This window comes from Lonchura striata, chromosome 3, assembly GCF_046129695.1.
Source record: "Lonchura striata isolate bLonStr1 chromosome 3, bLonStr1.mat, whole genome shotgun sequence".
NCBI lineage: Eukaryota > Metazoa > Chordata > Aves > Passeriformes > Estrildidae > Lonchura > Lonchura striata.
In genome coordinates this window covers 56,306,239-56,334,037 of record NC_134605.1, presented here as the reverse complement: position 1 = coordinate 56,334,037, position 27,799 = coordinate 56,306,239, and the positions used below count along the sequence as shown (strand labels likewise).

The 27,799-nt window shown below is 38.0% G+C and overlaps 1 protein-coding gene across 19 annotated transcripts in view; it reads right to left on the bottom strand.

The window, feature by feature from the left end:
- The window catches only part of SYNE1 (spectrin repeat containing nuclear envelope protein 1), a 290,658-nt gene extending 264,216 nt beyond the window's left edge, over nt 1-26,442 (bottom strand). For 15 of the 19 annotated variants that reach the window (XM_077782168.1, XM_077782177.1, XM_077782179.1 and 12 more), the window contains exons 1-2: nt 25,750-25,877; nt 16,736-17,001 (exon numbers count right to left, since the gene is read on the bottom strand). In XM_077782168.1, the coding sequence (XP_077638294.1) occupies nt 16,736-16,799 (64 nt within the window). In that variant the 5' untranslated portion in view covers nt 16,800-17,001; nt 25,750-25,877. Of the gene's footprint in view, nt 1-16,735; nt 17,002-20,344; nt 20,452-25,234; nt 25,474-25,749; nt 25,878-25,979; nt 26,102-26,342 lie in introns of those variants that run through there. The other 4 variants (XM_077782170.1, XM_077782169.1, XM_077782171.1 and 1 more) reach the window with 4 other exon arrangements.
- Between the last annotated feature and the right edge of the window lie 1,357 nt (nt 26,443-27,799).

Sequence of the window (27,799 nt, the reverse complement as noted above, 5' to 3'; positions counted from 1 at the left end):
CTATCTATTCACTTATACAAACACACCTTCCTTTTTGCATTTTCTTCCTGAAGTTCAATGTGTTCTCTAATGGATGTAAAATGCAGCTAATAAAACTAATTCTCTTTCAGCAATCCCCTCAACAATATGATTTATCACCTTAACTGATACCTTTTTAGTATTTTGCCACTTTTGAACAAAAATATTTTAAAAACCCAAACAAACAAGGCTCTCTATAAAGCTTTTAAATTGTCAATGGATTCTGCCTTTTATGACAATCTCTTCTCTCAATACTTTATTTCACTTGCTTTGCTTTGAGACTACTCTCCTTATCTTAAATGGCTGACTCATTACACAGCATCAAGCAGTTGAGACTCTCAGCTTTGAAAACCCTTTTGCAATTACCTTTCCCTAGAGCTCAGAAATGTTGGGGAATCTGTACCATTTATTGGTTCAATAAAATTCTTGAAAGGCAGTGTCTTCTATATCTTCAAAGTAATCTAATGACTTTACACACAGTTTGCAAATTCAGATTAGATTCTTAGAGTGAAAACTTAGATCTACAGCTTCTAAATACACAACTTATAGCACAAATAATTTGATGAAGATGTTTGCAGATCACCTTTGTTAAAGGTCACAAAAACACAACCCTATGTATACAGACTTTGAAGTTTAGTTAAAATTCTAACTATCCTTTGAAGCTAAATATTTTCCACAGAAATTTTACCAGTCACTGAACCCAGTAGGCAACTGATGTTAGAGCACTTGCCACTACACACTTAATTCCCCTGTGTTGGAATTTGTCCTTTTATTTATTTTGCCAGTTTGCTCTGCTCTGAAGAGCCTAACATCATCATTAGAGGTGACAGAATTTTTGTAATGCCCTAATAGTATTTTCTGCATTCTTCAGGTTTCAGAGAAAAGTTTAATACTGGGAACTTTACAGCAGCTATTAAGCCTAAATTATATCAGGCTAGTATGAAAAAAAAAAAAAAAACAAACCCAATAAAAATGTATAGCATGGCATAAAAGATACTTAAAGTATTACATGAACTCAGTATTAATTTACCTGTTAAATTATCCTGAGGTTTAATTTTTTTCAATATAGAAAACAGAGTTCTCTAACAGTACAGAATTTGATATTGTTTAAATAGAGGGGAAGAGGCACAGTTCCACTTGCCTTAGGTTACAGACAACAGTAATTTATGATCTGCTGTAGAAAGACCACACACCCACAAAACAATATCCCAACAACAGGGCATTTTTCTTTTAAGAAGCCAATATTCAGAATAGGTGGTGCTTAGGACAAAGGAATAAATAAGTTATTCTGGTCTGCAAGTTTTCACCAATACTTTATTTGCTCATAGCTTTCCTGGCTCCATCAAGCATTCAGTGTCTTTCGGTTTCACAGGCACTAAAAATAACTATAATCTGAAGAACAACCTCCTTCCAAGAAAACAAACAACAATCCAAACATAAATTCAACACAAACGTTATTTCCTTCTGATGTTTTTTGACGTGATTTCAAGTTCTTCATGAAAACAACGTATGGGTGGAGTACCACGGGGGCTGGAAAGGCCAGCTATGACCTCAGCTACAGCTCTGGTTGAAGCAGGAGAAGGGTCACTGCCTTCTCCACAGTTAAGTGCTTACGATATATGAGGCTCTTAGGCTCTTTACGGTGTGCTACTTCCCAGTATTTTTGTTATGTTGGGTTTTTTTTGATGATATGTATGTTACTATATGACAGACACAGAGTGAATATAGAAATGTGTTCATACTGTTTATCAGTCTTAATTATTAATATTTACTAATCATAATAATTACAGAAAACCATGGAAATCTGTAGTAACAGGTCCTTAGCTCCTGCCTGCATCTCTTGTATTTGATATGCTTATAAGCAGATCTAGAGCATCTTTACTCCACAAATGTAAGAAAAGGTGGTTTGCCTTCTAAGCAGGGATGTTGTAAAATTTGGAGAAACTTAAATAATGTGGTAGTGAGGACCATACAATTGTGATAAACTGCTGTGAATTTGATATGAATATGCGTCAGTTTCTTGTCAGCAGAGCTCTACTTCCTAAAAAGGAATAAAAGGATGTTTTCAATCGGTTTTAACATTTTATCATATCACAGTACTTCTACATTTGCTGGGTTCAGGCTTTGCCAGTTAGATGACAATGACCTGTGTACTCCGTTAAGGACTATTCTTTTATGTTTGGGATGCAGTAAGCATTTTTTATTTAAATAGTGATTTGATCAACTGGAGCTGAAATATCTGTGTCTATTGCTTTATGTTTGTATTTGTGTTTATGCACATAGATTCACACATTATCTCCAACTTTGCACTGCTAAAGAGATTAAATCCAGACTGAAGACCTGAAAGTGACCAACAGAAACCCAAGACTTGTTGAAGTAAGTGTCCAAGGGCATGGTGTTCACATTGACAAAAGTCATATCATATGCAAATTTCAATATTCAAGATGCTCTGAACCCTGATTATCAGAGAGTAAATATGCAAAACACCTTTTCCTGATTCCCATCCAAACAAATTCCTTCCAACAAGCAGGAATGCATGCAGCTCCTAAAACACTGAGCTCCAAAACACAAAGTCATCTTTTCAAATACTTTCTCCTCCCATATGATTTCATTATATGTGAAGTCTAGTAAGTGTCATGTTCAGAGGTGCTGCCTTTGAACAGAGCAGCTACAGTTATTTCTGTTAGGCAATCTTGAGTTGCAAAATGCAAACTGCTTATCTGAGGAGGTAGGAGGAACTTATTCATTTGAACAACTTCCTTTTTTATGCCCTTATGTGTTCCCTTTTCCACATACACATACACACACAGGTCAGAAATTAATCAATGTGATAATATTTGTAACTAGAGAAGAGATTCCCTGTGCCCATTTTTACTCCATTTCTCACTATTACAAGGTCACATGAGACACAGCATCACTCAGGACTGGATTCTGAAATTATGTAGGTGATCAGGGCAGAACCTCCTGGCTTCACAATCATGATTTCTTTCTGTTTAGGTCAGAGTTTTATCTGGTGCAGCTTGTGCTAGGCTCTCCAAAAGCATCTGTCTCGGTCTGCCTAGCTCTTCCTCAAGGGCAACACATTGGCTTCAAGGTCTGAATGTTTTCTTTAGAGCAAGAAAGAGGCTTATGCTAAAGTCTGTATCTTCAATCTGTATTTGAGTCTCAGCTACAGAAAGAAGTTCAGATGTATACATTCTCCTAATCTGGATGGTAAAATGGGTGAAGAAAAGGGAAACTAGAGAAATTAGATTATACATTATATCACTACCCAACAAGTTAATCTGATTTTCTCTTTACTGGTTACAGTCAGTCCTCACTGTGACTACAGAAACCTAGTGAACTTAGGTGATGTTAAGCTTAGGATTTCTTTGCCATAGTGACATTTTAGCACTAGGTTTATCTCAGACTTATTCTGGAGGTTTTTCTTTCATTTGGTTTTGCTTTTTCCTGTATGTGGGAAAAGAGACAATTTTCCCTACACATAAAGCACAGTTTTAAAAGGGTAAATCTGCTAAAGCAGCTTATGTCCAGCATTGCTGGCAATCAGCCACCAATTCTGTCCAGTCACAGGCAGAAAAAAAAAAAAAAAAAATCAGGAGAACAGATGATCAGCATCCTGTAGCACTGATTTGAGACAGAGTGAAAGAGGTCATGTAAATGCAGCATATGGTTTCAGAGACAAGCTATTTATTTCTCAGCATCTCAAGTTGAATATTTCTGTGCAAGAATATAAGTCTAGATGAAAGTGCCTAAAAATTTGAGGATAATGCCTATCCATAAATCAGAACCAATAGCCACTGCACAGTTCTTAACTATATGCAAATCAGCTGCTAACAAGCTCTTGATTCTTTCTGGTTCTGCAGGAAAAATACAAAAAAAAAGTTGAAATACAGATGATATTAAAATAAACTGTTCTCTAAGACATAACTTCTTCTAAGTTATTAGAAAAAGATGTAACTAAATTGGAAGGTTTTACAGTGTAAAGGAATTCAAGCAACAGATTTTAGTAAAAGAGGCCAGAGAACCAGAAGGTAACAATTGACTAGTAAGAAACTACTCTAATTACAAATGATCAGGGCTTTAAATTATTTGGAAACTGAAGTAATCACCTACAAAATGAGACCCATTTATCAGGAAGAGAGAAGAAACTGAGGTAGTTCTTTATAACAGACTAAGGACAGCTCATGCTGTTGCCAGGACAAGTGCAAGAGAATGCTGCAGAATCAGGGAAGCACAGCTCAGCATCCACCTGTCATCTAGTAATTAGCAAACAGGCAAATCCTGATAGGGAGCAAGCAAATAATGGTGGTATAGACATTTTGATTGAACCCTAAACTAAAATTACTTATTCAAATGAAAGATGTCTCTTTTTTTGCATGTAAGGGTTTTGAAACATGCTCTTTGATGTCAAATTGTCTTTGTGGACTGAGAACAGTCCACAAACAATAACACAGTTGAAACTCTTGCCATGCTAATTTTTATGCTTAGAGATGTAAAGCAATTTCTCACTTTTTTGTTTCTCAAGGCAATGTTATTGCTTTTCTCAATATCCAAGCTTCTTTCTTTAGTATTTTTTTTTTACATTTCTACCTATCAGAAGCCTTTATGTGTCCCTTTCACTTTCATTTCCCTTTCTTTCCCTTCTATGTGAATTGCTATGTGTTAGCTTGTTCTGTTTCCTTGAAAATACATTATTCAAAGCCTTCTAACTTTTAATCACAAATTTATCTTTCTTGTACCTGTACGGAAAGCATTACAAGATGTGGTTCTGATTTCTGTGCTTTACAATCTCCTTTGGCAAAAATAAGTAGCCAAGTGTTGAGAATTTTGATCTATCAACTACAATCTTTTCCTTCCTTACAAAGAAAATTCAGTGGAAACTTTCATGTAAGTGTTTATACATACATATATATAACATATATTATTTTAATGTTTCCTGTGACATTATTATGATTCAGTTTGATAGTTTTATACTTAATCATAAGCCTGGGAGAACAACATGAACACCTTAACTGCTGTCACTAATGTTATGTTAATAATTGATGTCAGTGAACATAGATTCCAGGTTTAGCCTCATTTAAAATACATATCTGATGGAAATTAGCATTTCTGTTGGAGAACCCTTGTTGTATTGTCATATCTTAAATAGCTGCACATTTGCAGCTCTGAGGTTTTAACTACGACAAGAGTAACTTCTTTTAAAGTATTGCAGCCTGCAAAACTTTCAAGTTTGGTTACTAGCACATAATAGTGTAGAAAATGTGAAGAAAATACACTGGTGAAACTTACAGTGTGACTTTTCAAATACACTGCTGAAGATATAAGTCACAGATGTTAAGCCAAATTTTAAGATACTTCCTATTCCTGATAACACTATTTCAGCCCTTCAACAGGAACAACCAGCTATTCATGATAAATTAATTACTATTAATTTAATAATAAATATTATTAAAATAGAAATAACTTTGTGTAACTACCAGTGGATACATGTGGAGCTGATTTCCGTAGGTACATAGATGTGCACCTGATTTGTAGAAACATGCTGGTACTGAACCAGCTCAGCAGTTTTAGGAATTGATTTATTCTTCCTGACTACAGCAAAGGCCATGTTGCATCCTACACTTTCATAGGAATTGATGAGAATCTTTACTTCCTTCACAGGTTGAAATGTGCTACTTCATTACGTATTTGGCATACCTGTTTGTAAAGGCAACCAAAAACCAAACAACCAACCCAAAAAAAAAAAAAAAATAAAAACCAGGAACAAAAAACCACCTTGGTTAGTTAAGAATTAGCACAATGACATACCATTATTTAATCTCATTCATAAATGAATGTATTTTCCTATTCAAAACTGATGATGTCTTACTGATAAATAAAAAGTGTAAACTTTTTGTGCAGACAAAAATGTGCCTAGGGAATAAATGATTTATAAGTGCTCAAGATCTCAAACACAATCACACAGAAACAGTAAGCATGAACTGCTAGTCTCTTAGAAACCAGATGTAAACACAACCATTAACTGTTCATGATTCCTCTCATTTATTCAAATCACTTCTGGCACTTGATCACATCTCCAGCTCTCTTACTAACAAATGAAAAGGCAGGCTCAGGATTATGAAGAAGAAGAATTGTACAATGAGGCTTTGTACAAGCTCACCAAAGTGACCAAACAAAGCACCATTCTGGAAAGCAAGACCAAGAAAGCAGATTATACAACTAAATTCTTCCATAATACATTGCAATGCAGAAGCAGCAGATTTTCTGCTCCTGAGAAAGTCAGCCAGAAAAAAAAATATCAAAATGAGCTCCTATCTCTTTGGGAAGCAGAAAGCAAAATCTTCACAGCAAGATATAAGGCTTTCTATTCAAGAAAGATTTCATTCTTTTGAATGAAAAAGCAGCAATCAATACAAAGCTTTCCATACAGCTGTAGTTTTTCAGTAGGATGAATATGTATTTTAGAAATGTAAACAAGGTTGTCACATGGTTTCACTTTTACTTAATGGACATAACACTAAAGAACAAAATTAGTAGTTCCAGGATAGCCCACTGACTTTATCTCAAAACTGGTGATAAACAAGAATTTAGATTTAGAAATATTAACTATGTTTAGTCTACTAAATAAATTTGCAAATAATAAACTTGTAATAAAATTTCTTAATACTAATTAGAATCTTAATACAATATCATGGAAGATTTTTTTAATTCACTTTATTTGTTTGTCCATGGATTGGGTTATAAAGAACTCAGGTCTTTGAAGCTGAAGTAAGGCATCTAAAGAGGTATTAAAAAATACACATCATGCCTTTTTATGGCAATATCTATTTCCAGGTGCCCAAATGCCTTTTAAAATCTTATTCTTCCTGCAATGCACAACTTCAGTAATGCAAAACAGCCAGAAATCCAGATTAATTAGACTTATGTCCTGTCTAATAAGTCTCAAACCAGAGTGTTTTATTACTGCAACTCACAATTGCTAAGAAATATTTATGCCTGGAAACCTCTGATAACACAGTGGCTTGGTCACTTTTTTCACTGATTTGTGATCAATCATTGCATAGTCCCACCTCTGTCTCTCCTGTCTACAAATTTGAGTTTTGGATGATTTAAGAATCATTTCACCACCACAGTCTGAGCTTCTGTGCCAATACACTCCAATGGATGAATGCCAGCTGGGCTACAAATTTGAGTAAAGGCCCCATTCCCAACACTTCTCTTTTGTTTGGATGGGAGCTCAAGCTTTGTGACTTCCATTGAAAGATACTTTTTGTCCTCACTGTACCAGGGCACGAGTTTCATCTGTGAGTGATTGGACTAGGAATGCCCAGGCTGCAAGACAGCACTCAGCTCCCAGCAGAGAATGACTGGGCTGGTACAACTGGCTCCTAGCTGCTGTAACTGGTGATGCTGACTCCTAGTTCTCTCCTGAAAAACCACATGATGTTTCTGCATTACCCAGTGGATGCTCCTGGAGTCATTAAAGAGAAAATTCATCTGTATTATTTGTCTTGTATAGGCCAAGAGCAGTTTGCAGCCTCAGAATGGCTTCATTACATGGACTTAGAAAAGCTTAGGGATGTCTTGGCAAATGAGACAATAAAATAGAAACCCTGGCCAAAACAAACAGAATAAAGAGATAAGTCTTTACACAGGCTCAACTGTAATAATTTACTTGAATTTCCTTGGAAGAATGAAAGCACAGTCCAAAAGCAAATTTACTACAAATTACCATAAATTCTCATAAAAGTCTGAGAACTACAAGCTCCATTCCTAAGTAGGGTTTTTTTTTCCGTATATATAAGTCACTGTAAGCAAGTAAATATTCTGCTTTCCTACACTGATTTGGCCACAATCATCTTGAATACTGTGCTCTTGCATGTAGAATTGGGGTTGTTTTCCCCTCCAAGACTGGAAAGCTAACAGCAATACTTTTCATGTACAATTGCTGTTGTAGTTCATTCCATTCACCTCATAGAAAGAAGATTTTTTCCTCTGTTTTAATGAGCTTAAGATAAAGTCTTTACAGAACAGCTGCTGCATTGACAAGGTCTGTGGCTTTCTCACAATAGCACCTTAAGTAAAGACTTACAGAAGTCCACACTGTACAGTGAGGATGCTGTGCCCACCCAGGCACACCAATGGTGACTCACAAGCAAGCTGGTAGAGGTAGGACAGGCTATGCAGCTATGGCAAGATACAAGAGTGAGGTGCAGAAAGTAAGGGAATATTCTACTACATTTGAAGGCCTTTGGCTTCTCTGTAAGGGGATGATGAATTTTTCTGGAATTATACTGGCATAGCTAACGCTCAGTGATTTGGATAAACTAAATCTCAACTCTCATTTTGCAGCAATGGCTATGTGGGTACGAGGTGTTATTAAATGTTCTAGATGTGCCTCTTATCTGGGTGAATGCAAGCTTAGAGATTTACAGGTTTTGCAGGGTTATGTCACGAGCCTAACAGTGTTACAGTGAGATTACATACATTCTCCATAGTCACTTAAACCAATGTACATCAGTGAGGACATAATTCTCTTAAAAGTATAAAAGACTATGTAACAAATACTTAAAAATAATCACATAAAATCTAGTGTAATTACAGTAAAAGAATCTTCACAAATGACATCTCTTAATATGTTACTGTTTATGTTCCATGTAATGAAGCTCCAAAAGATATTTCACAGCAATCCCTGTTAACAACAATGACTCCTCAGCAGGGAAAGAAAGCATGAAAGGCAGATAAACCAGAGAGAGAGGGGAGAGCAGGTTAAGGTATTGAGCTCTTGGCCCCCAGGCCAAGCCATGCAGAGGCTGAGCTGGAGTCCAAGAACTGTCCTCACTGTGCAGTAACTCAGCATTTCCCCTCCTTACCTGAAATATCAAGCTGCTTTTCTGCTACTTCCCTAACAGTTCTAATATTGAATTAAAATGATCACTGAGAACTTAAAATAATCAGGATCTCTTTTGAAGTACAGGATGGAGGCTAATTTTTTAATGTTAGTACCAGTTTCTTTACACCCCTTCTGCAAAGAACACTGTACATGGAGCGGCCCCAGTCTAAAGTCTACTTATAAATGAGAATAATAAAAGTTACACCCCCAAATACTAGCAATCAGAATTTGAATTTTAAAAATAGCTGTGCAATTAAGCAGTCAGTTATAACTACTTGAAAAATGTAATAATATATTCCAAACATCTCTTTTTAGTTTACCATGGAGACGTCAATTCCAAAAAGCTAGAGAGGAGGGTTGAGGGGGGTTTTAGTGGGTTTTCCTTCTTTCTTTCTTGACTACTGGATTCTTAATAAGTCATTGACAGTTCCTTCATAAAGCTCCTTCTCATCTTGGATGAAAGACAGAACAAGTAGCCTGTTTTCTTGCACCCAGTAATAGATGATTCCCTTGGATACATACAACTGCCAACTAAAAAACCTCAGTGTGAGTCTAAAATTAGAACTCGGTGATATGAGTCACAAGAAGAAGCTTTGTGATAGAAATGAGGATATTTTTAAGCAAATGCAGTCTAAAGTGCAAAATAAAAATGGCATTCTATAAAAAAGTATGTGGAATAAATTACTAGTAATTGTTACGTGTTAGTTTTCATCTATGTGTTTTTTATATATGCAAGTATATTCTTAAAATGTATTATCATCCTGGTAAATGAAGATGGTGAAGCTTTTGTTTTCTACAAACAGGGAAAAAATGATTATGGCAAAATTGCAAAAAAAAAAAAAAGATAACTTTCTCATTGAAATTGAAATATTTCGCCTTTATGTTACAGAAGTCTCTACATCAGCATAAAAGCATTATCAGCAGTAGTTAATCTACAAAACTATTTTAATCCCTATTAATTAGTAACAAGAGGCATGTCCTCCTGCATTTTTCAGTTCTTCTAGTATTAAAAAACAACAAATGTGGCATTCCAAAAGGGAGCATTATTTATTTATTATTTATTTATTATTTATTATTATTTTTATTATTTCATATTTCTTATTTACTATTTATTATTTATAGCTATGTTCAAATTTAATAACACACCAAAATACATTGTAGGAAGGTATTACAGCACAGCTCTGAGGACATAAATTTTAATTTTTCATGCCTGCAGTGTAGATAATAGAAATAGGAAATCATAAACCAGAAAACTGATAAACTGTCTAACCTGCATAAAATATGTCATCAAAATATTTTGAATATATTCTGCTTCTTGATACCCCCAACCCAAAGCTATTACTAAACTCACTGTCTAGCAGTCTGTCAGAATAGAGGGGGCACTTCAAAAATAAACACTGCAATATTTTCCTTCTCAAAAATCTCTATCTTCACTAAACCATCAAATTTGACACATAAATGTCCCTATTTAGACTTCCTGAAATATCTCTTTTGACACCAGTAACAAATATGGCAGATGTTATTTTGAGACAAAATCTTAACTGAAAACAGTTTTTGAGCCTCAGATAACACTTTATCAAAACCAAAATTAAACAGCTGCAGTGTGGATGCCCACATACAAACTTGTCAAATCATAATGAGCAGCACAGAGCTGCTGAAGACAGATTTGTGTAAAACATAACTTGCCTGACATGTTTTGGATATCCACTATATTTAAGACACAGCATTTTAACCACTAGCTATAAAACTGTCCAAGGAAGATTTTCCTCTTGCATTTTATCTGGTAAACAGCAGTGAAGGAGAGACACTGCCTTTTTGTGCAACAAATCTTGTCAGTGTTTTAACAGTAGCATAGGAGAAGAATTTAAATTTTTGAATTGTGTTTCTTCACATCCAAATGAAAGCAAACTCAGTGTGAGACACCACCAAGTCAGCCATTTTCTGACTTAAACCTATACTTTATCCCAGATGAAAATTGGAAAAATATGTTGTTTTTTCCTTAAAAACAATTCAAATGCAAATGTATATATACAATTTATATCACATGTGCGATTATTAGTGCTTTGTATCCTGGTTGACTAACCAAGTGGAAAGCGGAGAACAGATTATTTAAACAACCTGTGGAAACTGTACTGTGATAATCAAAAGTAGGAATATGTTGATTTACATTGTTAGCTTTGAGGTCAAAGCAGTAGAAAAAGTGTAAGCAAAAAGATGGCAACATGAACTTAAAAAAATTTCTAAAAATGTACTTTAAAGCACAAACCTGGAATTTGTAAATTATGAAAAACCATCTAAAAGTAAAAATACAGGACCATGCCTCACTAAAATACATTCTGCATTTCACACAGTGCCCCAGGACTGTGTTCTCATTGAAGAGAACACAAAGTGAAAGCTAGCTGCAGTTAAAAAAAAAAAAAAAAGGCAGCATATGGTTTTTTCCACTGAGATACTTTTTGCACCATATGTCAAAACAGCCTAATTATATGACAAAATATTCTAATACAACATGATACCTAAATTCAGTTCATACTTTAGTCATTTGTACTACTAGTGAAATGTTTTGATCATATCCTTTCCCCCATGTTTTTGCAATACCTACAGGTAGTTCAGAATTTCTCTTTACCAGGAACACATCAGATTATTACCATCACATACCCGGGTCAGAAAAAACTTGAAGTGGATTCTCACTGAACTTGTTTGCATATGCATAAACAAAAATTAAATACTTCTAAAAATGATGATATTATCAAATATTGACTAATACTTTACTTGACTATCCCCAGGTAGAGACTATCCTTTCTTTGCCCTTTAATGAGCTTCTTTTCAGCTATGATGGTAGGGTTTTTTTTGTCTGTCTTAACCTTCACACAAAAACTGTGTATTTCAGGATTTTGCTCTGAAATAGCATTAACTTCTGAAAAAAATAATTTAAAAATAGGCTGAAATCCTTTTTGACTTCCTCTTGTTAAGTAACATGCGGGCTGCAAAGTTGTTTAGATTACCAATTCATCATTTAGATTTTCTTGACCTTCAGATCATAAAGTTCATACCAGTCATTAGAGTCAAAAGTGTTTATTTTCCCTTAACACACTGCCAGTGAGTAATGGATTACCTGAGATACAAGATTTTCTCACCCCATAGACTAATAATTTACACTGGCATTTTCTGTAATTCAAGAAAAGTCCAAGAAAGATGCAGGAATCAAACTGGGACAGCATCAACACGACTACATGAAACCAGTACACACAAGCAAACTGGATAAAAGGAAACCTTGACCAGAGCAGTGTTTGTAATATGGGAATAAAACTCAATTGTGCAAGGATGTGCAGCATGCACTTCCAGATCAAGCACACCTTTTCAATTTTGCTGACGTTTACAAATGTGATCTTGCACTTTGGTTTTGCCAACAGTAAAATGGTAAACAGCGCTGAAGGAGAGACACTGCCTTTTTCCCAGAATCTCACTTGGCCTCTTCAAACCAATTCTCAGCTGGTTCAGGTCTATGGTAAGAAGAATAATACTGGTGAAAAGAAAGTGTGGAATGTGCATGCCGTGAAGCAAGGTATTTTCAGCAGCAGGTATGTGATAAATTATGCTAGCTGAATGTTAAACTATGGCTCTTGGCACTGTTGACTTAAGATAGAAAAACGGGAAAACACATCAACAAAGAGCCTATCAGCTGAACAGGAAAAAACCCATATTGTTTAGTTAATGGCTGCTGGTAGGGAAAAGAAATGCTAGCCTGTAGAAAAGGAAGGAAAAGAAAGACCAAAACCTAAGGCAAAGAGAATGGGGGCAAGAAAGGAAGGACAATCCAGGAGAAAAAAAAACCCACAACATTCTGTGAATAGTGCTAATGCAAGGAAGACAAAAAACTAAAGAAGATGATAGTTATTTATATGTAATTTTACATAAAATAAGGACTGGGCTTGAGGCTAATTTGACCTGCCTGTATTGAAGCTTTTCTGGAGTGTATGAGTGTTACTAGAATGTCTCCTTTCTACCATGGTTAATCTTCATGCATGATCATGTTGCTTGCTTTCCCACCTTAGTTTTTCCTACATCATGAAGTGTCTCTACAGTGAATTTACAAAATCCTAAAATACCCACAATCTAGAGTTTAAGAGACTAGTAAGAACAGTGGTGTAATCCAGAGGAATGAAAGATTGAAAATAATTTTTTACACTTCTCTATTATTTGTAGAGTTTTTTAAGACAACAAAATTATTGTCTTGTAATATTGTACAATATTGTTTAAATTATTGAACATCGTACACTCCAGAACTGGTTTTACTGCATGGAGTTAAAATGGATAAGAGTCTCAAAATACCTGTTATACAACAGCAACCTTATTTGGGTGGCATATATGCTTAGACTCAGTGCAGACTGAATTTTTGGTGATCCATTACAGAAAAGGAAAAAAGTGTCCTGTTTGACTGAGTGGACCACCCAGTAATGAACACAATGACACTTACCAAAGTCTTCATTCAGCACAGACTACTAAATGCGAAATTGGAAGGGGAAAAAAAAGAACACAGAAGGAAAAAAAAGTGGGAATTAGAAAAGCCTGTAGTAATAGTATGCTACAATGACTGTTCAACATCACCTTACAAGCCAGTAAGAACAAGTCAGCATAATGGAATAAAAAAGTCTTGAGAAATGGGACAAATGAGACATTTCTTTTTTTCATTTTTTTCTTTTTTCTTCAGAACAGCATGAGCATGACTGCAGTTTGCCTGTAACAGTTCCTAGCAATAGAAAATATTTCATTTCATCATGGCAGAGGTTGCAAATTCATAAGAGTCCGTCCTCCAGCACATCTTGGTTAGATATTTGGAGCTATGAAAGATGCTTTAAGAATCTTTAGTGTACAGTTACAAAGCCAATGAATTTGCACTTCCTGTAGGCTAAGGACCAGTGCTTTCATGCCAACTGGCTTTAATTCCCAGAGTAATATAAAACCTAGTCCCAGGAATGAAACTCATATTGATGGTGTACACCAGTTCTGCCCAGGTTTTATGGGTGCTTTAAAATATGAACAACTAGGAAGCATAAGGTACTGTAAAAAACCTAGAACTAGCAAGTTTGTCTTGGTTGTTTGTTGCAGGTGAACTTCTGAGCCAGTGATACACAACATTATTCAAAAATTCTGTATATGTACAGAGTGTATTGCAAGCATCATAATTACCAAAGGTAAGTGACTAGAAATATTTATATTAAAAACCCAAATAAACAAATTAAAAAACCAACCAACACAGAATCAAATTTGTTGCTGTCTGACAGATTTTAGGAGAGCATATATAGTTGTGTTCACTAAGTGTGTACAGCAGATATTTCAAAACTGGTGTTGAGAATCCCAGTGAAAGTGGCATTTTTCTGGTATTTCTTACACTCTCCCACCACAAGCACTCATTGGAAACCCATGAGGCAAATACGAGAACAGTGTGGAGGAGGGAGCACAGCTTGCTTTACCTCTCAGTGCTGATGAATTCCCAGCACTGACATCTTGCAGCACTGTTTAAACAGTATCACACAAGAACTCTTACAGCCAGGTACAAAACCAGGTGTTGTGAAGCACAACTGCTGCTCCGCACTGAGGATCCCCCAAACCAGTGCCATTCCTGTTACACCTTGAATGCTGTCAATTCCACTCTCACCCTGAGCTGTGCACCCAGCTCTGCACTGACTCTGGGCTGCCACACAAACATGCCAAGAAGCATCTCTGTGCTCCTATGCCCATCTACTCCAATTTCAGCTGACTATAATTTCTGAAGGTTGGAACAACCTCAATACACAAGGGCTTAGGTAGTCGCAGTGCAGACTGCCTGCTCATCCATAATGCAGAACTACAGACTAAAAAAAGATTTAGGCTCCAAGCACTCTAGCTTTGGCACAGGTGATTTATTGAAATAGTGCATCTGCAGCAAAACTCAGATCCCATCAATACCAAGTTGAACTGATTTCATCTGAGAAGCAAATAATCCAGTTACAGGTATGATTTGAAATTAACATGTGATGCCAAATTTCTATTTATTTCATATGTTTTCCTTTCAAATATCTTCACTTCAGAATTCATGTAACTATTTTTTCCTAATTTGCAAAAATAAAATAATTTAAAAACATTATAGCAGACTGAACTATGTATCAGATTTCAGCAGTGCCAAATACATAAAAATGAAGAAAAAGTGTAAAAAAACCCAAAATGCAAATAAACAGAACAGCCATTTTGTCAGCAACAGCTTTACAGATGTTTAGAAAGTTAGCACATAGTCTGATAATTCATGGTCCCCATGCTCTGTAAATACTTTCTGTAGCATCCTCCTTTTACATTGCTTCAGACTACCAGCCTGGATAATCCTCCCTCAGCCTTCCTTTGCATATGTCTCCAAAACCTTTGAGTACATTTCTCTCCTGTGTTTCTTCATATACCTCAGAAGGTCTAACAGTTTCATAATTATTTCATTTATTGTTTCAAGTCTCTCAGTATTTTTTTCTGGAATATCTACTAAAAGCACGAGTTCATACAAATGTATATATATATATATCCTGTGATATACACACACTGTGTCCTAAGACCCCTGCCTGCTCTGTGGGCAAGGCTGCCTCACTGCACCCTTGCACAGTCTCATTCAAATCTTACCTGGAGTGTCTTAGTCTAATGCTTAAACCATAAATACTCTGAGCACAAAGTATTTCCTCACTCAATGTTTGTTGGCATTTTGAACAGCCATTGTCCAACATTGTGGCTTAAGAATTAGCAGACAGAATGGGAACATATAGTAAACGTAACAAAAGCAGAAGAAAATCAAGCAGAACCATGTTGGAATTGAGGAAGTACTGCAGAAGGTCTAAATAGGAAAAACTCTTCCTTTTATCTACTGAGGCTACGTGGAAATCCTTCGTACTAGTAGTAGCTGATGGCTGGGAAGCTAAGTTCAGATCTCCTGAACTGAAAAACAATAAATGGAAGGAAAACGCATGAACAGATTAAGCTTCCAGATTTAGAGGATGCAGAAGGGGGTATCAAAGGTTCTGTGCATACAAGGTTTTGTTGAGGTCAGCGGAAAGTAGCATGTACAGGAAAGAAGGCCAGTTTGAAAGTTAATAGGAGTGAAAACTACAGCAGCACTGACAATTTGTTTCTAGTCAATATCATTATTTGAATAAAAAAATCCAAATGCAAGCTTTTAGCAGCAGCAGTTAGGTCTATAACTTCTAAGAAAACACAATAAATGTACTTAGTAATGCTATTTTATAGGAACATAAATGAACCATAATGAATACTCAAAAAATATTGCAAAGACATCCTGTGATGTGTTATCTAAAAGGTCATCAACTTGAGGACTAATAACAAGCTCACTGAGCTATGAATTCCTCAATGATTAACAATATAATAAAGCTGTTCTCATTGTTAAACTAATAAATATTAGTTTATCAGTACAAAAGATCTACCAGATGACTTTGTAGTTGAAAAAAAGATGAATATCCTTTATATTTTCTTTTCTATGAGAGAATTGATACACACAACAGGTAACCTGGGAGAAACAGAACCAAAACCAGTCTCATAAGCTTCAATTCAGTGTACTGTCTCATGGAGCCATGTTTATGTCAACTGCTTTGAAGCATCACTGCTAGTGCTATGCCAAAGGACACATATAATCACAGCCCTTTGTATATACTAGAAGTATGTCCCACTAGATAAGTCTAGAAAAGTTACTAAACTTCAGAAATTTTGTTCTGACTGTTCAGTATAGTAGAAAATAGGAACTTCCATTTACAAGGGTGTGGCAGAGAGCACCAGCCCAAGTCAGCCACTTACCTTGAAGCCGTTGCATAACATTGGCAATGTCTCTAGATCTTGCCACTAGTCGGGATGAAGCCATGATCTCTTTGCAGTGAGTCCACTTCCCCTAACGGAATTCTCCCTCCAAGCTGTGGAGCTCAGTGAGATGAGGATCTTGGACGGCCTCCTTTTAGCGTTCAACCCTCAGCCGTGGCAGAGCATCCCTGGGGCAGTCAGACACCTCCAGTCCAATGTTGGCCCCCATAGGGCCGGGGCAAAGCAATGGTAAACAACCTCAGCACCTGAGAAAGAAAGTACCAAAGTTTAGGGGACACTTTTACAAGCTCTGAAAAACTAAGGAGTCTGAGTTTTAATAGCTATCTTAACAGGCAGAGGGTTTGTGTTTTGGCAGTAGTGTACACCCCAGCCAGAGACATAATTAATGCTGAAAGCTTGCTTGGCAATCATCAAGCAGAATGAAGCTGCAAAAACAAATCATTAAACACAACTGGCAATGCACCAGATATCAATGCTTTCCCAAGGATGCTTGTGGATGTTGTTTTAGAAATAATAATAATGCTATACTTATTAAAAGTAATACTGTAATACTTTTTAACATAGAGACTATTAAGCTCAAAAGAAAAACAAAACCACTTGTAAAAATCCAAAAATGGTATTACTCTCATTCTTATTTCACCACTGCAGGAAGGAGCATGTAACAGAAACTCATTGGTAAGGATAACACCTAACTCCACTTGACAATGTGGTCTATTCTGAAATATTGAGAATAATATACTTCATTATTAAATAAAGTTCTATTTATATTCTTCTTTTTTTGTATAACAATGCTATCTTTTGTTTCATTTAACATCAAAAGCTGTGAACTAGAACTGCTACACAAACACTGCTACACTTCTGCATCTATAATAAAAATCTATTTGACTATAAATCTGGTCTAAAAACAATATAATTAGATTCTTCAGAGAATGCTATCCAAAACATCTTATCTTATGAGGAACAAGTGCATGTTATGTATGTATGCAGTGATTTCCCTGATATGAAATGTATAGATACGAAGAATAACTGGATTCATACCATACACTCCGGGTGTACCCCAAATTCAAGATGATATGCTGCCGATCAATATCACAAATGTCAGTGGGTTTATTTGTGTTGTGCTCTTTCCTCTTTTCCTGGCCCCAAGGTCTGTCAGAGAATAGAGTCCTCCATTATCAGGCAGACAAGCCTTTAGGCTGCACAGCTTCAGGCATGATGAGCTGTCCCAAAGGAGCTGTGTCAACATGTAAGGGCGGCCAGAGGAAATGATATTTCAACATTTCCTTTTCCAACCCTTCAAACCATGCCTGACCCAAGGTACATCCTGCTTTCCCTCTTATTTGATGTTTTTTATTGTGTGTTTATCTTGTATTTTAGACACCTAAATGCTGCTCAGATCAACAATCGCAAGCTGGCTTTAAATCAATGCAGCTGAGGGAAGCACCCTTCTAAGGGGCCACAGGGCAGAAGAGATTGTAAAGCCCACCCATGTCTCTGGGCTGTTCTTTTGCATGCAATGGCCACCATAGTACCAATACCTACTCCAGACACACTGCTGCTATTTTTACATATGTCTACACTTTACATGATACCTGAATGCTCATATCCCCACTCTCTTTCCACATGTGCTGCTCTCTCCTTTAAGGGCCTCCTCCCCTCCACAGCCCTTCCCACCTTCCAGGTTTTGCCCCACACACTTCTTGGGGTGCACAGGAACTCTGCCTATCAGTCACCACTTCCCAAGCATGGAGAAGCACCCTGGCAGGAGCCTCACGCTTGTGTCAAGCAGACATGAGAAGGTGCCACCAACGCACCTGTCAGCCACAAAACTGCTTGGGGCTGATGGTCCCCTGGTGTTGCTAAATCCCTGCAGAGCATCAGCAACAGCACACCAAATAGCACCTGACTGAGTGGATGGGGAGCAGAAGGAGGATTTCTGTTGCTTGTGCTCACATATGACAGCTTGGTGAACTTTGCTTCCTCTGCAATATTTAAATGAAACATCAGCTTTCCTAACCTCATCCAAACCAGAAATATTTGTAACACAGTGGGTTACATGTAGCCTTGTTTCTGCTACAGTGGCACTGCTAACATTTTGAGCAGTACTGTAAGATGGTACAGCCACTTCTGGTTGCAGGCTGCTAGACTAATTTATGGGCAGGGATAAGGGGTATTAAAAATGCTTCATCAGATTGGGTTTTTGTCTAACAGCAGTAACAATATTAGAACACTAGTTCATTCACACTGTGACAGAGTAAATCACCTGTACATGAGCAGATTTACAGGAGCTGTGGAACATGCTGATCCAAGTCCAAGTTAAAAGAGTCTGGGAAAGTGCTATGAAGATGTATGTTGAATATACTCATACAGCAGGCTGAGTCACTGTGCAACGATAAATGGCAGGCTTGCAATTAATAATTTATTTAGCTGATATTAAATTATATGCTGCATAAGAAGAATGTGAGTTTCTAAATATGGCTCCTCATTCAAAAGCTCCTTTGTAAGCAGTGGGAATTAACTCATTTAAAGGTGACAGGTACAGGTTAGTACGGGTAGGAAGGAAAGACTCTCGTGTGCCTATTCACCTTTACAGGCAGAAAACCACAGCTCAGAACACAGCAAAACACCAGCAAAATAGTTGAAACAAAGCTTCATGCACCCTTCGCACCTCTCTCCAGAGAATACCTAAAGTTTCACAGAAGAAAAAAATTCTATGTGGACAGTCAGGTATTCAATGTAATATAGAAAGGGAATTTTTCATGGCTTTTACAAATACTTAAAGCTATCAACATATTTTTTTTTCCTGCTGAAAGATTACACTTTGCAGATTTATAAGCATTAAAATCTTAATTATTTGCACAGCTGCTACACAAATTGATTTTTAATAAATGGAATGACTTTTAAGTTTGTGTCAGACACAAAGATGTGTCTTCAGACAGATAGGTTTTCAAAATACATAGGTTTTAATAAAGTTCATGGCTTGAATCTCATAAATCTTAGCCTGAAATAAACCTGAAGCTAACCTTGAATATGAGTTATTCCCAGTTTTAGCATTCAACAAGTGATTATTCAATATTATAAATTATTCTTTTTTTTTTTTTTTTTTGTCTGAACATACATGGAATGAACACACAAGAGTGAAACAGGGTTTGCATATAAATTAGGTAAATCTTTTATACATTTGGCACTTATCTGGATTTAATGGATAAAGTTACACTGACACTATTTTCTTATATGAATATCCCGGTACTCTGGGTTTAGATGAAAAGAGGAAACATGAACTTCTCTCATATAAGAGTCATTAGACTTTATTAAATTGCAGTTTAAAATTCTCTGGATTGTTTTGTTCCTCTCTTCAAATGCCAGGAAAGTGAGACATCTTTGCTATGAAAGAGATAAGAAAAATACCACATATATTGTGGGCTAACTTTTCTGGGTCCCCTTTTTTTCATTGTACTCAGGAGCGCTTTGAATTAAAAAAAAGATATTTTCCTTTTATTGGTAAAACTAGAATACCATTGGCAAGATCAGACTGTAATTTATCATCTTGTTCTTAAACTTTACAAAAAATATTAAAGACAAACAGACCTGCCTGTCAGCAGTGTATGTATGTACGCAGTGTGGTTCCAGAAAAACAGAGACATCCACTAGGCGCAGACGACACATGCAATGTGCAACAAGGGCTGAAGATAAACCTGACAAAGAAGAGGTAAACAATTCTTTGACTCTACTTCATGTTGCCACAAATTGCAGATTCCAGATGACCCCACCAGTGGCTCCTTCTAAACTTAACCATTCTGTAATTCTGTGATTCCCAGTACACCAGGTTGATGCCACATATAGCAGCCAGGAGAAGTTACTGATGTGAAAGTATGGTTGTACCTGAAAATACAGGGTTTAGACTTCTATAAACTCCTATTATAGCACCAGAATAGATAAAGAAACTCCAGGTAAACAAGGATAAACACAAATAATAAACAAAGATATTGAGGAGAGCAAGAAATAGACAGGGGCAGGCAGTGAAAGGACTGTTTCTGATCTGGGACATTTCAAAAGACATATTTGAGAGGACAATAAACAAAGTAATAAATTCAAGGAAGTCTTGCAGCTAGAAGACATTTACAAATCAAATGTTACACAGATATAATAAATGCAGTGGAATGTTTAATATAACTATAGCACATGAACTGAACAGAATCTCAGGAACAACTGAAACAGGGTCAAGTGCTGGGGGTGCCATTATATACTAACAAAGAGGCAGAATTCCCTGGTAAGCAGGAGTTGCACAGAACTCATCAAGGGAAAAAAAATATCCAGGAAAATAATTTCCAAGCCTAGTTTTCTGCTGTAGTGCTAGAAGACCACTTTGATCCACAGATTCCATTTCTGAAACGTATGAGGTCTTGGAAATGCTGCCAGGTTGATAGACACTACTGGAACAGATGCAATTCTATGAGACAGCAGTGAGCCTCCTGCTAGTCAGGAATAAATGACTCACAGGAAGATAGGAATCAGAATTTTCTGGAGGTTATAAATGTGTTTTTAAACAGCAAATAGAAAGAAAAACAGCTGATTTAGGTTGGGTGTTAGTTGTTAGTGGGAAGAAAATGCTAATCAATAGAAAATAGCTCTAACAAAGGAAGTGATTGACATTGTCCAAAATATTACAAGAAAGCAATTGAACAGGTCACGAGATGTTCTAGAAACACAGTGCTTAAAAAATAAATAAAAGGGAAATCATCAGAGAGGTCAATTAGACTGAAAAGCACAGTGCCTCCCCTGTGAAGCAGGCTGGGTTTTTCTTTAAATCCAAAGTCTAGTAGCTTTATACCTGTTCAGAACAGAATAAAACTGCTCTGGACGTAATTGGAAAAGCCATCACTCAGAAATAAGTGGGCAGAAACAGAGCATGAAAAGTCAAGAGCACTGCCTCAGTGTGTGCTGAATACAGGGATGAAAAGAAAGAGATGTGCTAAAAGACAATCTGAGAATTAAGGACAGCAAGCAAATGCTTTTTAGCTAGATAAGTAAAAAAAAAAAAATAGAAAATAAGACCAAGGGGAGATTAATTTGCTTCAGTTAGTATTATACTGTTTTTTTTCCACTGAAGATATTTCTGATAGAAAAAGGTATAACAAAAAATGGAAGCAGCACCTCTTAAATGAACTCAAAGTTAAAAGTGGAAAAACTCAATAAAATGCATTCCAGGATATTGATAACCAATAGATTACGAATTGACAATCCATTTGCAAATTTATTTCAATAAATCTGTCAAGTTGCACTTGATGCCTAGTGGATATACTAAATTCAGAGCTAGGATGAAGAAGTGGGGTAGAGTGATCCACCATGGTTCTTTTATTTTCCCCAGGAAAAATGCAGTATCACCTCACTGATCTTCCAAAATCCAAGCCAACAGAGGAGTCCCTTTGTCTGCAGCTGTTCACTAAAGCCAATGCAATAGAAGTCAGTGGACACTGGAACTTTCCCAAAGACAATGGGACATCCCTGTGCACCACATAAGATCATGGAAAATGCAATTTTGGCTCTGAAAGGTGTTTTTGATAGTTGAATACCAACATTGTCACTCTGTGCTTCCTTTCTCTACTGACAAAAAATACATTGAAACAGGAACACTGACACACAATATTCTTTCTCGCTGACCATCCAAACTTACACTTAAAGAGCAGTAACTACCTGGAGGTGTTGATATTTGTTTTTCTTGGGGAGTGGGGGGCAGCAGAGAGAGAGATTTCCATCCTTTCTGGAACTCCAGATTATTTTAGTTCATCTAGGTATCCTTAAACATATTTTGGAGTTGAACAGAAGTTTTTCATTCTGCAGAAGCTTGAAGGTCTTGCAACAGCAATTACTAATTTGAAAGTTCAAGGTCATTTGCACATCTGACATTTAAATCTATGGCATATATGGCACACAATCTTCTGTGTTTTACCTACCATTGTACTCCAGTATTTAAAAAATATTTGTAGGATCCTAGTCATGCACATCCCTATGTATGCATTTACATTTCAGCAAGTGAGCAGTTTATTATCTACTTTTTATTAGGTTTTTTTTGTAAGATGGATGGAAATCCAGTGGTGTGATTCTTGTCTTGAGAGCTGTAATTCCATTTGAACAGAAAATGCAAACTGTTCTAGGAGAAAAGAAAAGGCAGAGGCTGGCATTATTTAGGAAAATTGGCAGAACATCCATTTTTAGATACATGCAAAGAAAGGTCATTCAGACTTATTGATACAAAAAGTTAAAGACAGCCTAAACTACAGGTTAGTAATCCTGTTATTTAAATTGTTCAGGAATATATTGCAATATAAAATATATGGTATTTGCTGTTGGTAATAGCAGAAGACTAGGATCAGTAGCTCATTACCTTCTACAAACACAGGATATAATCCTTGCCTAAAAGAGTTTACTATCTGTGCAGACAAAGACAAGGCGAGATTAAGATCAGAGGTCACAATACACAAGCAAATAGGACAGAGTGAAGTTCACATCTGAAGACTAAGCTAGTTAAAGGCAGAAGAATTGTTCTGAATGTTCTGGTTTAACACTGATGGCACCTAAGAGTTCTGTGGAATAACATGACCTATAGCTCAAGACTATTGCAGAGGTACATCTGTGGGAGGAAAAATAAAAAGGACCACTAAAATAGAAAACACTGAAGCATCTCAGGAAAGGGTGGGTCAAACCAAGTTTGAGATAAGCAAGTAAGCGTCAGTTCCTTGGTATTCCTGCACATCTCCCAAGCAACAAACTTTGCTGTAACTTACAAGCAAGAGGCAGACAACTGTCAAAAGAATGCAAAAGAAGAAGCCTCTCTGGTGTTCCATTTAAATTGTGCCTTTGGGTGAAACAAAATTCCATTCACTTCAGATGTAAACCACTGCTGTTAATTTTATGACCTCTAAGGAGACACAAGAACTCTGAAGTGTTGTCACTAGCCATGGTAATGAGCAAGTATAAAAACAATTGTTTATGTTTGGTGTATGTACTTTCTCAGTAACTACTGCCACTAGTTGATAAGAAAAAAAATGAGCCACAACTGACTTCCTTTAACATAGCATAACCAAAGTGGGTTAATGTGGTGTCTTGTCTGAAGGGTGAATGTATGTATATTCCTCTTGGGACCAAAGCTCTGTAGACCCCCAGCAATCACTCTCACTGTGCTGGCCTTGAAAGGTTCATGCCTTGTTCAGTGCCTCATCCAGGAAGATGCTTTTCATTGCCAGGAACTCCTACTCTCTCCCCAAATTTAACTAAGTGCTGTTCTTTCCCTATGCACCTCTGCTCTCTCTGATCCAGTATCAAAGTTAGTTTCTTTAAGCAGTGTGCTTGCTGAGAGGCTGTGTAACTCTGCATGGCTCCAGTGAAGTCTTAAAGTCCTAAAAAAACATCATTGAGGACCCTCATATTTAATAAAAAGAAAGTAATAGTGCATGAAGGCATATAGTCATTACAAGTTTCTTGTGTCTGTATTAATTACAGCAGTCCAAATCACTACTTAAACTTACTACAACAGCTTAAAGTAAAAATAGAATAAATTTTTTTAATATCTCAAATGTATTTGGATTCACCTGTAAAATACGTAAGCACTGGTATTTTATAATCTGCAACATGTAATGTCTATTGACATATATTATTTCTGAAGGTAATTTTAAACAAACAAACCAAAGCAGACACTATGAACAGGAATTAAAGGAACAGGTCAGAAGTGTAGGGACTATTCATTCTACACTGACATCTAACAGGGTTTGCAAAGATGAGAATTTAATAATTGCAACACGCAGCACCATGCTCACTCTGGAGAGCTCCTTTCTCAGGGCAAATCGTCTGTGTGAAACATTCCAAATGACAATGCCTGACTCTCACCAGAAAATAAGTAACTCCAAAATTTTAACACTGCACCTCAGAAATCAGTTTTTTTTCATGTCATTCAGCACACAACAAATATTTACTACAACAAGCAAAAAAGTCTTTCTGTTTACCAACTAAAATGACATAGTACCCTGTTTTTTCCTGTCCTGTGGCAACATATTTACATAGCCCATCAGCATTTACAGCTTGGGATCTGTTTAATGTTGAAGTGCAGGCAAGAATCACAAAAATAATTATCAGAGATCACGGAGAGCAGACAGTCCATCACTAGTACTACTACAGGAAAGCGTACGCCTGTTAGGAGTCGTTCAACAGGCTCTGCACTAGAAAAGTTCTGGCAGGCAGCCAGAAACACCACATACTATTTCCCTACAAGCCACATAGGTATAAATCCCTCACAGCCAGACGCACTGGAGTTTCCCTCACCATCACACAGATGACTTACGTAAGTATTTCCTCATCAAATTCCAATATATGGCCTTTTGTAGCAGGTTACTAATACTCCTTACAAGCACTTCTCCTCAGCATGAAAATGTTTGTCAAAATCCTAGTAAGAACCTTATCGGTGAGTATTTCAGCCGGTCTTACCTCCGGTAAGTCACCACACAAGCCAGGGAACATATGGGCTCTATGCATCTCTGTCGTGGTGCACTTGTCCTTTTTGCACCATCACTGCGTGCAACCCAGGCTAAAACTGGCTTCCCGGGAGCGCCCATCAATAGTCACATTTCCTTTGGTTAACTACGTTTTGGCCTGCAGTGTGTGACTGAGCATAAAACTGGCTATCTCTGCAACACACACGTACGTGCACTTCAGGAGAACAACCGCAGCCCTCTGCCGGGCGTCCGCTCCGAAAGGGCAAAACCTCAAACCCACCCCGGAACACGGCCAAACTCCGCAACCACGGCACGGAGTTTCGGATTCACCCCAAGACGGTTCTGCGTAGGGGAGCAGGAGGCGGCTGGGGGACAGCCGACGGAGGCTGCCCCGTGGGACCCCGTTCTTCCCGGCCGCGCTCCGGCCGCTGGCGGGCTCACCGAAGCGGCGCCCCCGCCGAACGCCCGCAGTCCCGGGGAGCCCCGCGCCCCGGCGCCGCGCCCTACCTCAGCCCTCCGCACCGCGCTGCTCCGCGCCCCGGTGCGCCCGGCGCAGCTGCCTGGTTACCGAGCACAACACGCCGCGCCGCCCCGCCCGCCGGCCCGCGGCGAGGAAGCAGGTGCGGGGGTGGGTGGGGAGAGGGCGGGAGCGTGTGCCGGGGGTGCGTGTGCCGGGGGTGCGTGTGCCGGGGGTGCGTGTGCCGGGGGTGCGTGTGCCGGGGGTCCGTGTGCCGTACCGCGTGTGCCGTGCCCTTGCGGCGCTCCCCGGTGCGCGGCCCCGCCGCCTGCGGGCTGCAGCCCGTGCCCCGGTGCCCGCTGTCCCTGCGCGCATCGCGGGGGGGCCGCGCCCCGCCCCGCCGCGGCTGCAGCAGCAAAGCCGGGGCAGCTTGTCCGGGGGCGGCTGCGTTGACCGCTGCGCCGGGGAGTCGTAGGACGAGACACCGGCCTCGGCCCCGAGACTCGACACCCCCGAAGTGCGTTCTGGCGAGTAGCCGAAATACTCCTGAGAGCGACTGTATCGAGCTGTCGCTGCTAATTACTATTACTAGTTATATTACTGTTATTATTGCTGCAATGTAGAGCGTGCTGTAGGGCATTACCTTTGGCGTGGGCTCCAGAGCATCATCACGCATAAGGCAGAGAGCTGCACAAGCAAACTGGGACAGCAGCTCTTACATAACAGCAGCAGGACAGAAATATTCAAAGGAGCTGGCAAGACGGTCTGCCACTTTCGAGCTCAGACCACGCTAACCATGCAACAGTGCTTGTGCCTCCAGCATAAAATGCGATTCTGCTCTTCCAAAGACATTGCACAATCCACATGACTTAATTTTGCTTTTTCCCTGCTTCATTTTAATTGATACCATTAAGGCTAGCTTCATGCAGGAGACAGAAGGATATTTTTCTGCTTAAGAAATGGATCATCTCTGGTCTGTGTCATTGGAAAAAAACCCACTCATTTGGAGCTGAAATGGAGAAGTTGGGAGAAGCAGTGCCAATGAACCTCTTAGTTTTCATCGTTTCTGGCAGTGCTGCAGTGATTCTACAACATTAGCATGCAGAGTGTTTACTGAGTGGATGGATAAAATCTGAGTTAGCAGCAGAGATTACTCAGCATCACCCTGTCCTTTAGCACCAGTCATAGTAACATTGGTGCTACCCTCGTGATATGTACATTTACATTTACGGCACCTGTCCCAACACTATGCAGTTATGGATTGCGCACTTGGAACCCGGGTCCTGTGTGGAAAAAGCAGCCGTATCAGGAGCTACAGCAAGAATTCATGTGAAAGTGTGATATACATATCTAGGTCACCTCCAGCCATCCACAAAAATTACCTCTTTCTGACAATGAGTGTAACCAGGCATATTGGGCCTGAAATTTTTCTCCTTTTGAAGTGTTGTGGGATTTTTTTCTTTGGTTGGTTGAGGGGGAGGGGGTATTATGGGGTGGGGGTAGGGTGTGCAAGAGGGGAACTGAAAAGCTTTTGTCATCCAATTGTTCTTACCTCTGTTCTTCTTCTCTGTTTTACCCCATGTCATTTGCAGCACCAAAAATGGCAAAGGAAGAGAATGCTAACATGTTTCTGACTTCTACCTTTCTACATATATCCTTCTGCTGAAAAAATTCCTCACTTTGCTGCCTCTTTCAGAAAATACTATCTTATTTTTCTAGGTTAAAAGTATGAGTGTTTACCTGAATGAGAGCATCTTCACTGCAAAAGTTCAGACTTTATATAGTAATACTACTACTGTTTGAAGCAGTTCAGCAAAGTACTTGCTAGTGTAAGCTTCAATTTCAGCACTAAATGCTGCGCTGTATATTTTAAAAAGCTCAACTAGAAAAAAAATTGTCTGTGCTATCCTAAGAACAATGTATTTGTCATTATTACTTTTTATATTTTGCTTTTAACTTTTGAGAAGTCATTATCTGAAACTTGCCTCTTAGATATGTGTAAATATCTTTTTCTGAAAGGACAGGTGATTAGATTTGATAATATATAGAACACTTAAGGACTGCTGCTTTTAGCTCTTCATGAAGATCTCTTTTGAGCTG